This window comes from Arachis ipaensis, chromosome B2, assembly GCF_059453495.1.
Source record: "Arachis ipaensis isolate K30076 ecotype BB chromosome B2, ASM5945349v1, whole genome shotgun sequence".
Classification (NCBI taxonomy): domain Eukaryota; kingdom Viridiplantae; phylum Streptophyta; class Magnoliopsida; order Fabales; family Fabaceae; genus Arachis; species Arachis ipaensis.
The window spans coordinates 121,147,551-121,163,884 of record NC_142437.1 but is presented as its reverse complement, the minus strand read 5'-3'; the positions used below and the strand labels follow the sequence as shown (position 1 = coordinate 121,163,884).

The following is a 16,334-nucleotide window of genomic DNA, read 5'->3' as shown; positions in this document are numbered from 1 at the left end:
TAATTATTAAAGAGCCATGATATTTATACAGTAACTACTATTCTTCATCTTCTGCACTTTCTCCAATTCCAATTCCATCTCCAACGGTTTCTTCTTCGGGCACCAAATCGGTTCAGGAAACCACTTCTCCAGACCCGGTTCAATAACGACCGAACCGTCTTGAACCGGATGAACCGGTTTTCTACAAAGCGGGCAACTCGAGTGAGAACCCAACCACGCATCTATGCATTGCGAATGAAAAGCGTGGCGGCAAATCGGAAGGACCCGGCCCTCGTCGCCGGCGACGAACTCCGACATGCACACGGCGCAGCTGTCGCCGCCGCCGGCGGCGGAAGGAGAAGAAGGTGGGTGTGTGAAGGTTGGGAGGGAAGTAAGAAGGGAAGGGTGGATACCGTTGCTGGCGGGAACAGCGTGTCGGTGGCGGTGGTGACGACGGTGGCTGTTACGGCGGCGGATAGGAAAGCATGAGTGTCGGAAAGTGTGGAGGAAAATGATGAGGAGGAGGAGGAAGAAAAGGAGTACGGTGAAGGTAAGGAAGAGGATGCCGTTTTTGGCATATAACTTGGAATTATTGGATTCGATTTCTGATGAATCCATGAACATGAAGAGAGAGAGAGAGAGAGAGAGAATTGAAGAAAGGGAAGTGAAGTGTTGAAGATGAAACAGAATGTAATGTATGTGTAAGTAGTAGATAGAGAGAGTGAAGAAGTATAAGAGGAAATGAAGAGGAAGGTTCCTATAACTTCATTATTATTATTATTATTATTATTATTATTATTATTATTATTATTATTATTATTATTATTATCCAGGCGAAAGCTAGTGCACTCCAGACAAAATAGGGAATGCAGCACTCTTTAAAAGTTAACCTACTATCAAAAGTGATAAGGTAAATTAAATTTATTTATTATTGTTATTTTTTTTGTCATGGGCTGAACAGACAAACCGACACTAACAAAAAAAACTAATTCGCTCGTTTAACACAGGACTATCTTTACACCAGAAAAGTATTCAGAAAAAATTGATCGAATTCTTCCACTATTGTTCTGTCTAGGTACAGATTTTGACGCTCTTGAACCCACTCCATTTCACCTCTACCATAAATTGACCTTCAAAGCCCGAAAAATTGCTGCCATAGAAAAGAAAGACGCTGTCTGTCGCCACTGCTGGTTGGCTAACTCCAAATGTAAAACTGATTCTGTAGAAGAACCTAGTCTCCATGAAGGCGCCATGATTCTCAGATGACGACGCAGTCAAAGCAAATACATGACAGTTACAACAAGTCCATTATTTTTTATTTCAAATTATTCTCAACGTGTACGTAATAGAATGAAAAATTAAAATACAATTATATTTAAACAATTATTTGTATTATTTTTTATTAATTTATTCAAAAACTAATTAAATTTTGAAGCTAATTGGTATAAAATATTACAGATATAAAACTAAATTTTTTTTTATTTGTATAAGAATGAGTCTAATAAATAATTATTCTATTTAATATATAATTAAGAGTATTTCTTTCTTTGTCAACGAGTTATAGTTCAAATGACATAGTCTCTATATTCATCTAAGAGTTGGTAAAAAAAAAAAAGAATACCTCTTTTTTTTATTAACTTTTTTAAACATTAATTATTTATTTTACATACAATATAGAAATAAATGAATATAATATTTATTGAGTAGACGCAGTTACGTAAAATTTTTTTATTGTCATAGTATTTGAACTAAAGAAAAGAAAGTATTATTTTAAGAAAAATTAATAATATATTTTTAATAATATTCTTAATACAAAATAATAAATTTTAAATATTTTTTTAAATAATATATATTAACTAAAATAATATAATTATCCCAAATAATATATTATAAATATAGTAAAATGACATATTTCAATAAAAAAATTGTTAATAAAAAATTATATGAATTTTTGTTTCACACAAAATAAAATTATTATATGTTTGTTTGTTTTTTACGTTGTATATATGTTTTTTCAATTAAATTAATATAATACAAAATCTTTTATCATTTTATTCATATTTAATATTTTAATTTTGTTTCTCACAAAATAAAATTATATATATATATAACACAAAATTTTTTATTATTGTGTTTATATTTAATATTATAATTTTATTTCACATAAAACAAAATTTATTTAAATTTTAATATTATATACATAATATATATGTAACACAAAATTTTTTATCATTGTGTTTATATTTAATATTATAATTTTATTTCACACAAAACAAAATTTAGTTAAATTTTAATAATATATACATAATATATGTTTAATATTATTTTTTTAAGATTCTAATATATCTTTTTTTTTTAGATTTAGTACATGAATTTTCAACTTATTTTTTATGTATTATTTATTTTAATTATAAAGTCCAATAACTTTTTTTTTGTACAGACATATTGTTTTTAATATTTATATACTATTTTTTTATTTTGAATTTCAGTCCAATGAGACTTACAAAAAAAATCTAAAACTTGTAAAAAAATAATTAACCTGATTAATAGGTTACCTTCTTAAATCCAGACCATTCAAATAAAATATAATAAATAAAGAGTTCAGATTTAATGAATTCACAAGGTGTGCAGCACTCCATACTTAGCAAAGAGCGTTTAAGGATGAGCCTTATTATCCATCATGAATATATATATATATATATATATATATATATATATATATATATATATATATATATATAATTTTTGAATTTAATTTAGAGAAATATAATTATTTATTAACATTGATAATGATCGGTGTCTCATTCAGTAGTCTTTTTTAATAATTTTATTTGATCTAGTTGATTTTTCAAAAAGTAAATAATAATTTTTTTTAAGAAGATAAATAATTAGTCAATTTTTTTTTGAAGGTCAAATTTTTTATTTAGGAGAAGTGTTAGGGGCCAATAACTTTTGTGATTTATAACCATCAAATAACCATCAATGATGATTTTAATGGTGTGAGATTGGTGTGAAATTTCATTCAATGGCTCATTTTTTTTGCTGGTTATATGCTGGTCAGAATTCAATAAAGTTGCTGGTCCCCTAGATTTTTCCTTTATTTAGATATCATTAACAAAGACAGAAAAAAATATTTTCTTTAACTCTTTTTCTCAAATTTATTATTTTATCTTGAAATTGAATTAGAGATTTTATAAATTAAACACTCCACACTTTTAATTATACAAATACATGAATTTTCAATTTTATATATATTATTGTTAGTTCAATTTTTGTACTAAATTAATAATATATATACATGTTAAATTTATCAATTAAAAATTGTATAAAAAATACAAAACTTAATTTTTAATATATTTATTTTGTATTTATTAAATAAAATATTCAAAAATTTTACTAATAATATTAATATATATATTTAGTTAAGATGCATATTAACTAAACCCTTATTTATATATGTACCTCATCGACAAATTATTTGATTAGACTCTCTACTGTATCTCAGAAATCTTATAAGAATATAAACTGATAACACATAATTGAATGATAATAATATAATATAGAATAAGAAAACTTAATTATATTTTATACCCACGAGGACCAAAAACTAATAGTAAAATATTCTTAATTGAACTTATAGTTGATGATTGTGTGCTTCTTGTTAATTATTATAACTGGTTCTGTTCTTATAATAACTTAAATAAAAATAGAAATGTTTTATGGATTTTTTTTTAAAAAAATATTTATTTAATAAATTAAAAATATAATTATATTTCTGTAATATCTGAGGTTGAGATCTATCCAATTATTCATCATATAAAAAAAATTACTTTCTTTGTACTTTAACCAAGTGTCTAAAAACTTGTTAATCAAAATCAGAAAAAATATTCATAATTAAATTATCTTCCGTTCTAGTTTCTATTATCTTCTTGTCTTTTCCTGTCCCTAATAAAAAAGTCTTAACGATCATACTGAGACCACATTAATTATTCATCTCCTTTGGAAACAAACATTCATTCAAGAGTAGTAATGTCCAAATAGACATAATAGAAACACATATATATAAAGTGACAAAAATAAAAGATGGATAAAAAGTGACAATTGGGATAGTCCACCATTTGTTTTGTTAAAGAGAAACATCCATTTGATGTTAATTATTAAGTTCATGGAGGTTATTAATTAAATGACATTTTGCTGCACCATAAATATTGTCCAAATTTATACATTATTATTAAGGACTACGAAGTAAAAATGTAAAATGCACTTTATTTTAAGTTTTTTTTTTTTTTATTTTGTTCGCCGTTATTATGGAAATCTCTTTTATTTTCTTTTTTTTTTTTTTGGCTATTAAGATTTTGTATTAGTCATTTTTTAAGAGGAAAATATAAAATAAATTAAAGTATTTCCTTCATCGCCTCATTTAATTTTGATTAAGACCATCTGAGTAAGTTTAGTTTGTAATAATTGGTAAAACCATGGTTTGATATATTAATAAACAATTTTTAACAATGTTTTTGCTTTTTCTTTTGCTGAATTTCATAGTTTAAGACTTAGAATTTGCTTGGGTGAGTTTCTAAAAAAAGATCTTTTTTCGAGTTATCTTTTTTTAAAAGATCTTATGGAAAAATAAAAGTAATTTTATGTTTCGGTATCTCATGCAAAAATATCTTTTTATTTATCAATTATGTTTGGGTATAATGATATAAAAGTACTTTTTGTTTATTTATTACATAAAAAACATCTTTTTTATTAAAAAAGATATTTTTTTATTTTTCTAATACTTTTACTTTTACTACTAAAAATTTGACAAACGCGTTAAAAAATAAAAAAATATATTTTTTTATTAAAAAAATATTTTTTTATAAAAATAATGGCGCCCAAAAAAACACTGTAAAAATTATTCAGAAATGTAGCTTAACCAGATTTTGTGGAATATAATCCAATCCAGTTTTTTTCCTTCATTTTTTATTTTAGAAAATCTTCAAAGTAAATAATCCTTTTTTCTTTTTATTTCCAACCTCTAACATACAAACAATAATACCAAAACAAATTAACAAACACACACAATATTTGTTATTAATGTTTGTATTTTAAAATTTTGTCCGTTTATAAACAATCTATTGAACCAACTTTTATATCAGTTAACATTATTCAATTTTTTTATTATAAAAATTATTTTTAATTCTTATCTTTTAAAGAGTTTAGAGTGAATATATATATATATATATGTAAAAATAAAAATCAGTTGAAATTAGCTGAAAATTAGTAAAAAATAATGGTTCAAAAAATATTAGCTAAAATTAATTACCGAAAATCGATTGCCTAATTATTGGACTACTCTTTATATAAATCAATTCATGAATATATTATTGGTAGATTCTACAATAAAAACTTTATAATTATCTTCATGTAAAAAAAAAAATTATTTTGATTCTTATATGATAGATTGTATAGTTAGATTTTAATATGGTATAAAAATATTGTCTTTATTTAAAGTATAGCTAAATAAATAAATCACATTTTTAAATAGAACATCTTCATAAAAAAATATTTTTACTATCTTCATTTGAGTAATTACCTATATTATTTTCTTTCTTCCCTTTTTTACGCTTCTCTGTCTACCTTTTTTCTTCTCTCCCAAAAATTGGATAAACCAATCACTACTCACATGTGTTTGTTCCCATGCAAAAAGCAAGACTTTCACTACGTACAAGAAGAAAGAAACATATTAAATATACAAAAAGGTGTGTCCTACAAAACTCAATGGGTCTGTGATTATTTAGCAATAGATCAGTATAGTAATTATTAAAAATAATATTAATCATCAATAATGAAAAAAATGACTCTTTTGTTTTGAACCGAATCCGAAAATGTTTACCTAATTACCTATAGCAAAACCAAATAATCCAGGTCACTCATGGTAATAGTGATTCTAGCTAGTTTCATCGGATTGGAATTAGAATCTTTAAGCTTCAAAGATTTAGTGGTAATATTTTATGGGTGAAAATTCAGGTGTAATTAATTTCATATGAAATTGATAATTAAAAATTATTAGATAATAATTTAGTCAAATCTATTAAATAATTTAATAACTCTTGACTATCAACTACTTCACATGAAATTACATCTAAAAGACGGTCTATTATAAATCATTCAAATCTTTGAAAGCTACTCCTTAAAAATACATATATTTTACCAAATTTTAGGAGAATTAGTGCACTTTGCCCTAAATTAATAGCATCATAATTATTTCTAAAAAAAAAATCAGCCTTGTTTTCCTTGCAAACACCGACGGAAATTAGAATAATATATAATAATTTTCTACAAGATCCAAATTATTGTTTTCGTCACTTTTATGCAAACTAAAGTTCCTAAAGCATATACCCTTGAATTGATACAAAGCATGAACAAAAAGTGAATCCATATATATAACAGTGGCAAAGTGGTCCATAAGTATATAATGATGGAAATGTACCTCAAGATGTTCAAAAGCAATATAAATGGTTATAGTTGCCTTAACATGTATATGTATAAGACATTTAGTATAAAGATATTATTAGGGCCTACCAAAAGATAATTTGTCTTTGTTCTTATAAATGTTGGTTGGCATAGGATTTCACGGTAACGTTTGGAGGATTAAATAGTTTAATAATAAAATAAGTTTTTTTAATTTTTTAATAATGATTAAATAATTTTTATTTAATTTTAATTACAATTTAATTTTTTATATATTATTTAATTATTAAATTTACTCTCTATTTTATAAATTATTATTTTATTATTGATTTATTAGTAATTAAAAACAAAAACAACAACGAAATAAATCTTTCATTAATCGTGACCTTCATAAATATTTTGGCAATGCGAATTAATGAAATTTTTTTATACTTGATCCGTTACATTTGTAAACGCCAGAAAAATTGTATTTCTTGTAATTCAATCGATTAGACGTACAACACAATCGATTGAATATAGCAGGTTTCTTCAAAATTCAATCAATTAGAATTGTTATCCAATCGATTAAATTGTGCTATTGAATATAGATTTTTTCTTATTCAATCGATTGGTAGTGTATGTTACCCGATGGATCGAATTTCACAAAATAATAAGAGCAAATCGATTGGCATGGTAACATAATGATTGAATTGTGTTATAGAATAAGTTTTCTCAAAATTCAATTGATTGTTTTTGTAACAATCGATTAAACTTTATACGTGATTAAAGGTATTCTTGTATTCAATCGATTGGTATGATATAATAATATAATCATGCAAAAACAATGTATCCAATTTGTATATATAAAATTTTATTTTATTAGTTACGGAGTCTTCGTCATGTATTAAAATTATATAGATATTACTTGAAGTATAACTTTTAATATATTAAAAGTGTTCAACTAGCTACGATCGAATAATAGTAAAAGTAAGGATGTGCATGGCCCGACCAGACCCGAATACCCGACCCGATACCGAACACTTTAGGGGCTAATTTGGTGTGATTTCATCGGGTCTAGGGCCGGGTAATGGTCTTAAAGAAAGACCCGGTCATTATTTTGGGTCGGGTCCGGGCCATGGCTCGGGTCACCCGAACTCGGTCCGGTGGCCTGATCATCATATACAATTAATATTTTTTGTTATTAGTGATAGATGATGGTTATTCTTATGTGGAATTTAAGCATTGTAAACCTTAATATTTTGTGTTATTAGTTATTATAAGACTATAAGTTAATGTTTTATGTTTAAAATGCATAAGATTTTAGACTAATGCATAATATTGTGTTATTTGTATTGATTTAAATATTTGGTGTTATTACACAATATTAGTACTGATTATGGTTATGCTTCAATTTCAGAGAAGAGTTAGTTCTTGTTATATTTTTCTAAGTGAATTTTACCATGTCAAATAATGGTTGGAGTCTTGGAAATTTGGATATTTTCACATGCTAGCTTATAAGAAGGTATCAAGGTAATGTAATGTTAATGGCCCGATTTTCACCCGGTTTTTTCCCGATATAATCGTGGCCCAAAAGTATATAGGTTTCATCAGGTCTAGGGCCGGGTCGGTTCGGGTCTAACAAATAGGCCCGGTATATATTTCGGGTCGGGTCTGAGTCACATCAAATCCAGTTTCACCCGATCTATGCACACCTTAAGTAAAAGTTACACATTTTTGAAACAAAAATAAAAAAAATTTCATGTTAGCCATGGCAAAAAATTCATTCTACAGTACAATTCAATCGATTGTATTACCATACCAATTGATTGAATAAGAAAACACCCTTATTTCTTTGTAAAATTCAATCGATTGGATAGTTACAATTGATTGAATAAGAAAAAACTTATATTCTATAGCGCAATTGAACTAATTGTGTAACAATTCAAATCGATTGAACTTTGAAGAAACGTGCCATATTCAAACGATTGTGTTGTACGTCCAATCGAATTACCAAAAGATACTATTTTCGTGGTGTTTACAGATTTAACGGATCAAGTATAAAAAAACCTCGTTGATTCGCATTGTCAAAATATTTATAAAAGTCATAATTAATGAAAGATCTATTTAGCTGTTGTTTTTATTTCTAATTGCTAATAAATATGATAGATGAATAATAAAATAATAATTTATAAAATAGAAAATAAATTTAATAATTAAATAATATATAAAAAATTAAGTTGTAGTTAAAATTAATTAAAGATTATTTAATAATTATTAAAAACTTAAAAAAATATGTTTTATAATAACATTCATAATACATAATAGAAAACGGAAAACAAAACACAAACAAGCGTCTTGTAGATTATACGGCATAATTGAAGTGCCTTAGGAGAAAACTTCTTAATAATTTTATCTAAAATTTTCTTAGTCCTGGTATAGTTACAAAACTGCCCTCCATCTATAATTTTATATAGAGTAAAAAATAAATAGATCGCTGACCATTTTAGATATGGACATTTTTGTCCCTCAAAATTGAAAAATATATTTAAATTCTTCACTTTATAAAATGCGTGACAATTAGACCCTTCCGTCGAGTTAGGACTCAAAACGACAACGGAGAATGCCGACTTAGAGGGATGATGATTGAATTGTCCGTTTTACCTGATGATGTGGATGGGGAACAAATTATTAAAGAACAAATTCGTTCTTATGCTTTAAAACAATGCCGTTACCATCCCCCACCTTATTTCACCCTTCGTAATTCCCATAACACTCAGAAACCACTCCAGATATTACAAAAAACCCTACCAAAAGACAAACAGCTTTCTTCTCCCTCTAAAAAAAACGTCTTCCTCTAGTTGAAAGTGGTGGTGTGTTTAGTGGACGTCGTGGTTGGCGAAGGGAACAGCAAACTTCGTCTGGCAAGAAGTAGCCATCTTCTACAAAAGTAAGGATAATAGTCGCATGTATACGTGTGTTGTTGTTTAAATGTTTGTGACAATATAATGCATGGGATTGGGCTTAGGGGTGATTACATGTTTTATCTCTGGTAGAAGAATGAGAAAAAAGCTATGTGGAGTTTACTGATTTCTAAATTTGAGGCACTTGATCTAAGGTTTAATGTCTGATTTATGTTGTTGTGGATAATATAGATGGATGATATATATGTGATACCTGTTTTTTTTTTTTTTTTTTTTATCATGGAGGCCATTTTGGTAGAGGACCCAGTGGAACTCTTGAGTATATTGGTGAAAAAGTTGAAAATTTTCGAAGATGAACTTGGACTTTGTGAATTTTGGGAACTTGGTGACATTGTTCAAGGGTCTGGGATATGCATCATACAGGGCAGTTTATTGGTATGACCTAACAAGCAGTGACATTGAGTCTGGACTGCACATTCTAAAAGGGGATGTAGGAATAAATGAGATGCGAGAGAACAAGCTGAGGAATTCAAGCACCAATGAATTTTACATTTACTTTGACCACCCCGTGGATGAGCCACATATAGTGAAAGAAGATGCTACTGCAGAAATGGGAGCGAAGAATTTGATGATCACATTGATGTTGATAGCATCATGAGGGAGCTTCAGTCATCACCATCCATAAAAGATGATGGGTATAATAGTGGGGAGGACGAACTGTATAAACCTCCTCCGGCTGTCTCAGAAAATATTTCTAATGATGATTATTCTAGCTGTGATGAGGAAAATGATGATACAAAGAGAAAAAGAACTCTAAAAGGAAAGGAGAAGGTCCTGCCACAAAGTAAGGTCAATGTCAAGGAAGGGACAAGGATAGAGTCAAGTGAAAGTAAAAAAAGAGCTGAACCAAGAAGTATAAGTGGGAGTGATGCCAAAGGAACCAGGACAATTGCAAAATCCAAAGAAACTGGGTCTACTGTAAAGTCCAAAAGGACTAGGCCCGCTGCCAAGCCTAAAAAAACTGGGCCTAATGTAAAGTCACAAAGAACTAGGTCTACTGTACATGTTGAAGAAGCTGTGTCTACTGTGCAGCCCAATGATAGGCCTCCAATTGGACTCTATGTGAATGAGGAGGTTTCAGATGATGATGACCCCATTTATGAGTATGAATCAGAGGATCTTTACATACCAATGACTTTAGAGGATGAGGAAGAGAAACATAAATTTTCAGTTTTTAATAATGAGTATAGGTTTGGGGAGGGTAGATTTGAGATTAGAACCAAGTTTGCAACCATTGATGGGTTCAAAGAAGTGGTAAGAGATATGTTTATTTCTGAAGGGAGGGAATTTCTGTGGATAAAAAATGATAAGGAATGGGTGAGGGTTGGCTATAGAAGTAAAGACTGTCCTTGATTGGCACATCTATCCTACAACAAAATACTATTATGTTTCTAGGTAAAGACTTACAAGGCAGAGCATACATGTGCTAGAAATTTGGGTAGTAATGCTACTGATCAACATTGGATCAGTAAGAAAGTGGAGAAGAGAATGGCAAGTCAACCTCATATGACAACTAACGAGGCAATTGACTTTCTTAGAGAAGAGTTTAACCTGGTGGTGCATCCGAAGATGGTTTACAGGGTAATGAAAGAGGCCAAAGAGAGGATAATGTGAAATGAAAAGGAACAATATGGGAAGCTCAGGGACTATAGGATAGAGATAATTAAGAGTAATCCCAGGTCGACAACAAGAGTTGATGTGAAGCCTATTCCACAATCCCTCTCTGTGTTTGACAAAATATATATCTGCTTCGAAGGCTGTAAGCAAGGCTTTAAGAGTGAATGTTGGCCTTTCATCCATCTAGATGGAGCTTTTCTGAAGACATACCATGGAGGCTAACTACTTTCAGTAGTTGCACAGGATGCGAACAACCAATTCTATGTAGTGGCATATAGAGTTGCAAAATCAGAGACTAAGGAATCATGGAAATGGTTCCTCACACTGCTTCAGAAAGATTTGGGTGATGCCAGTCAATATGGTTGGAACTTTATGTCCAACTAGCAAGAGGTTAGACTTTTACACTGTTTATTTAGGTAGATTAAGCTAGTAATAAGTGGTTTGCATCATTATATTCTAGTAATAAGTCAATATATTTAGGTAGATTAGGCTAGTAATCAATCAATATGGTTAGCATATTGCATGACTTTGGACTGTTTTGACAATATTATGTGATAGCATCATTATATTCTATGTAGGGCCTGCTACCAGCCTTAAAAGAGGTAATGCCGAGAGCACATCATCGAAACTGTGTAATGCATATGTGAAAAAACTTCATTAACCAGTTCAAAAACATGCACATTAGAAACATAGTATGGGAGTGTGCTAATTACACAACGAAACCAGAGTTCAAAGAGACCATGAAGAAGATGAAGAGGGTTAATAAGGCAGTATGGGAATATTTGATGAAATTTAAACCTGCCACTTCGGTTAAAGCTTTGTTCAGCTACGGACCCAAGGTGAATAACCTTACTAATAACATGTGCAAAATTTTTAACGTAAAAGTAGTGAAGTACAGAGTTAAACCAGTGTTGACAATGTGTGAATAAATTAGGTGTTACTTAATGAAAAAAATGATCAAGCACATTAGGCTGTTAGAGCACCATAGTAGAAAGCTTGCTCCAGTCCAGGAGAAACGGTTACAGAGACGGATAAAATCCAACAACAGATGAATTGCTAAGTGGGTGGGAGACAATGAAAGAAAGAGATTTAAAGTTAGTAGAAATTACAGGTACATCAATCATCTTCAACCTTTAAGAAATATACAGCAAGAATAACAACAACTACACTAATCACAGTAATATGCCACAAATTCATGAATTTTTTCTTTTAAATAGATAACAGCTTCCTCTAAAAATCCTCCATTTTTTTCCAATTTTTGCCTTTGAAACAGCTGTTCTTCAACTTCTATTCCCTCACCATCATCCACAGCACCAAAATGCTTCAGACTCTATGGCCCTGATTTTTTTCAGGTATTTATCAAACCAGAAGAACCGGCGGTGACGTTCTTTAACCTAGAGCAAATTTTTAGAAAATCACTCAATTAGACACATTACAGTCTCATCCAACTATTGCTAAAATAGTAAATTACCTTGAAGAATGGACACCCGAGAAACATTCTGTTAGGGTTAGTAGTTGTTCTTGACTTGTACAGAATGACGTATACACCGCAGAAGTACTTTGGCACAACTCTATCTCGCTTATATCCTCCTAGCACAACGAATGAAGACCTTCCTCTAGGTTTTGTGCATGAAGAATCCCTTTCACTCATCATGGACGATCGCACCATCAATGGCCATGGCTTCGTAGATGCATTTCGATCAAATAAGGCTCATTCTAGGTAACGGCGTCGTTTTGGAACATAAGGACGAATTTGTCCTTTAATAATTTGTTCCCCATCCACATCGTCAGGCAAAACGGACAGCTCTGTCATCATCCCTCCAGGTCAGCATTTTCTGTTGCTGCTTTGAGTCCCAACTCAACGAAGGGGTATAATTGTCACGCGTTTTATAAGGTGGGAGATTTAAATGTATTTTTCAATCTTAAGGAACGAAAATGTTCGCATTTAAAAAAGTCAAGAACCTATTTATCTTTTATTCTTTTATATAAAATTTTTCATTCACGTTAATTAACAAAGCGTTACAACTACTTAGTAAATTAAAATTTGAGAAACTCTTTTCTTTTCCTACTATTTTACTGCAAAACAATAATTTACAAATATAATAAGCTAACAAAAACGACATCAGAATTAAAGTTCATATAGTTCTATATACACTGGGTGTCATTAGTCATATCAATATGTATTTTATAGTAAACACTTTAATAGCAGTTGTCTTTATGTGAAGTTGATAATTAAAATTTATTAGATAATATTTTAGTTAAATATGTCAAATTTTTAACTAATAACTTCACGTTAAGATAATTGAATATGAATTTTCACTTTATTTTATATCCCAATCCTAATCTTTATATAATTGGTTCTGAATTTGGATAAACGAAGAAGGCTGTGTCAAGTCATTACACTAAACCTTTATGACACATGGATCATAATTGAGTAAATAGGTTGTCTTTTTTCTTGTATTCCAACGGGCCTGAATAAAAAAAAAGGTTGATAACTAATTATTGGTCTCTAGGTAGATATCTTAATAAGCTAGAAACATAGGCCATTTTTCCGAAATAAATTATGACCTATTTCCACTCAGGTTCAAATAAGCAGTCTATTTTCTTATGACCCGGAGAAAAAAAATATCTCATTTCTTACCTTCGTAGTACGTATACGTACACTTTATTTTAATATAATACATTAGCCAGCAGATTTATTAAAATTTGGCCAGTACTTAGTCAATAAAAAAAAAAAGAGTGATTTTCTACCGTTAGATGAAATCTCACACCATTAAATACATTAATAATAACTAATTGATGATTATAACTCACAAAATCTGCTGCCCCCTAATACTCCTCTAAAATAAATATTAGGAAGTATGATAAAATACATTAGATAAATATACTTGGTAATTAACTTGATCTAGCCTTCATCGCATTTTTGTTGGATGATTGGATCATAGTATCAAAGTTTATTTATTCTCCATAATAAAAATTTGAATAATTTTAATAATCTCATCCGTCATGAATCCTCAATGTTTGTCTTTTTACTTTCTTTTTTTTGTTTATCATGGTCTTTTTACTTTCGATCTGAAACTATATATTAAAAGAATTCTCCAAGTGTTGGACTTCGAAGTGGCGAAAGGTTGTGTGTAACAACAAATTGTGGCCCGAATCTATTCACTATATTTATTTGGAAACGCCAAAATAAATAAATAAACACAAACAAAAAAATCTTAAAATTTAAAATAATAAAATATCCTAACAAAAATAACTAAATATTATATATGTATTATCAAAAAAAGCTTTAGCAATCCAATTTTGATTATATTTTTTTAAATAAAACATAAAAAAAAAACTTTTTATTTTTAGAATTCGATAATTTTATGTCAAGCAAACTTTTTTACAAAATGTTTATCAAATATCAAAATTATTTACAACTAGTTAGAAAAAGTCAACATTATTTTTTATTATATTTTTTAATTTTTTGAAATTTTATTTTTTGATATTTAAAAATAATTTTATCAACACTAAAATTTTAATAGATATTTTTTGTAATTTTTTTAGGGTTAATTACAATATTGGTTTCTAAGGTAGAAGTTGAAAATTTTTTTTGTCCCTAACTTTTTTTTTTACAAAATCGTTTCTAATGTTTAATTTAATTTTAAAATTATCTTTTTTATCAAAATTTTAATTTTTATTACCAAATTATTCATAACTAAAAAAATATATATAAAAAAAAGAAAAACGGGATAAGGAAAAGGGAATCACGCTAGGAAGAGGGGGGATTTCCTAGGGAATAAGAGGGGGAAGGAAAGGTGGAGAAGAGAAGGAGAAGGGAATCCTCCACCGCCGCTACTGCTCGTCGTTCGGTCTTCGCCGCCAAATCTCGCCGTTCCTCTTCTTCGCATATGTCGCATCGTCTGCCCAGTCCCTCAACAAGCATCGTCGCAGCGTCGCACTCTCGCCCTCCTTGCTGTTGTTGCTGCTGCAACGATGACGTCTTCTGCATCTGTTACTTCTACATCGTCACATTGTTGCACTCTCTGTCTTCTTTGTTCTTCTACTTCTATTATTTCTATATCTGATTCTGCTTCTATTTCTAATTTTGATGTTTTTTATTTTGTTTCTGTTTTTAATTCTGCATCTAATTTTTTGTTTTTTAAATTTTGATGTTTCTGTTACTTCTGTTTCTGCTTCTATTTCTATTTTTAATTTTGCTTCAACTTTTGTTTCTCATTCTGTTTATACTTCTGCTTCATTGTTGTTGCTGGAGAAGAAAAAAAAAAAAAGAGATAGCTTCATTGTTTTTGCTTTTGATTTATTGTTCTTGTGCTTCTGATTCAAATTTGGATTCATTGTTCTTGTATTTCATTGTTTTTTCTTTGATTCATTGTTGTTGATTTTATTATTGTTGTTACTGTCTTGCTGGTGATTTTACTGTTGTTGTTGCTGTGGATGGAGAAGAATGAGAATTAGAATAGAAATTGGGTATTTTGGTGAAGAAGAAAATGGGTATTTTTGTCCGATTGACGACTTTAAAAATAAATTAAACTTTAGGGACGATTTATAAGCAAAAAAAAGGTTGGAGACGAAAAAGAATTTGCAGTCCCTACCTTAAGGACCAACATTGTACTTAACTCTTCTTTTTTACTATGGCTGCACACAGATCGGATCGGATCGGATACGATATCCACGTAGTTAAAAAAAAAAACTGTTTTAAGGCCCTATTTGATTGTTTTTACAAAAAAAATGTCTAAAAAATTTATTTTTTCACATATGTTTAAGCCTATTTACTCTTAAAATATTATTAATAAAAAAATTTTTGAATAAAAAAATTAATAATAACACAATATCTAAGTTTAATTATTTTAAGTTAAAGTATAATATAAGAAATTAAAAATAAAATATTATAAACTATATTATTTATATGAGACATACGAATATGCAAATCTACAAATTAGATCCACAGATATTATTATCAAATCTATAATCTGATTCTACCATAGTACAAATTTAATATAATCCTATTTGATAATTTTATGAATCGAATAATGTTCACAAAATTAAAATTAAATACAAATAATTACCACGAATATGAGAATATTATCCAATGTATATGCACTCCTACTTCTTACCTATATATTCATCTTTTGCTTGACATCAACAGCAATTAATAAAATAAATACTTGAAAGGTATTTTTATTCGTCACTATCTTATAGACATTAGTGATTATTTCACGAGAATGCAGAAAAGCTAGTTAAATATTACATATTGTCAGATTTATATGAATTTAGTTAACGGCTAACATCTGATTTAAGGATATATGTTAACGTTAT

At 28.9% G+C, this 16,334-nt stretch overlaps 1 protein-coding gene and 1 pseudogene across 1 annotated transcript; one reads left to right on the top strand and one right to left on the bottom strand.

The window, feature by feature from the left end:
* Window positions 1–6: 6 nt before the first annotated feature.
* LOC148575439 (RING-H2 finger protein ATL2-like) lies at window positions 7–597 on the bottom strand. The gene has a single exon (XM_088506235.1). It carries the CDS (start codon window positions 595–597, stop codon window positions 7–9), a length of 591 nt encoding a protein of 196 aa, XP_088362361.1.
* Window positions 598–9,566: 8,969 nt separating this feature from the next.
* On the top strand, window positions 9,567–11,009 carry LOC148575438 (uncharacterized; annotated as a pseudogene).
* The last annotated feature ends 5,325 nt before the right edge of the window (window positions 11,010–16,334 follow it).

Excerpts from the sequence above, each read along its gene's own strand:
- LOC148575439 (XM_088506235.1), bottom strand. The coding sequence starts at position 597 with ATGGATTCATCAGAAATCGAATCCAATAATTCCAAGTTATATGCCAAA.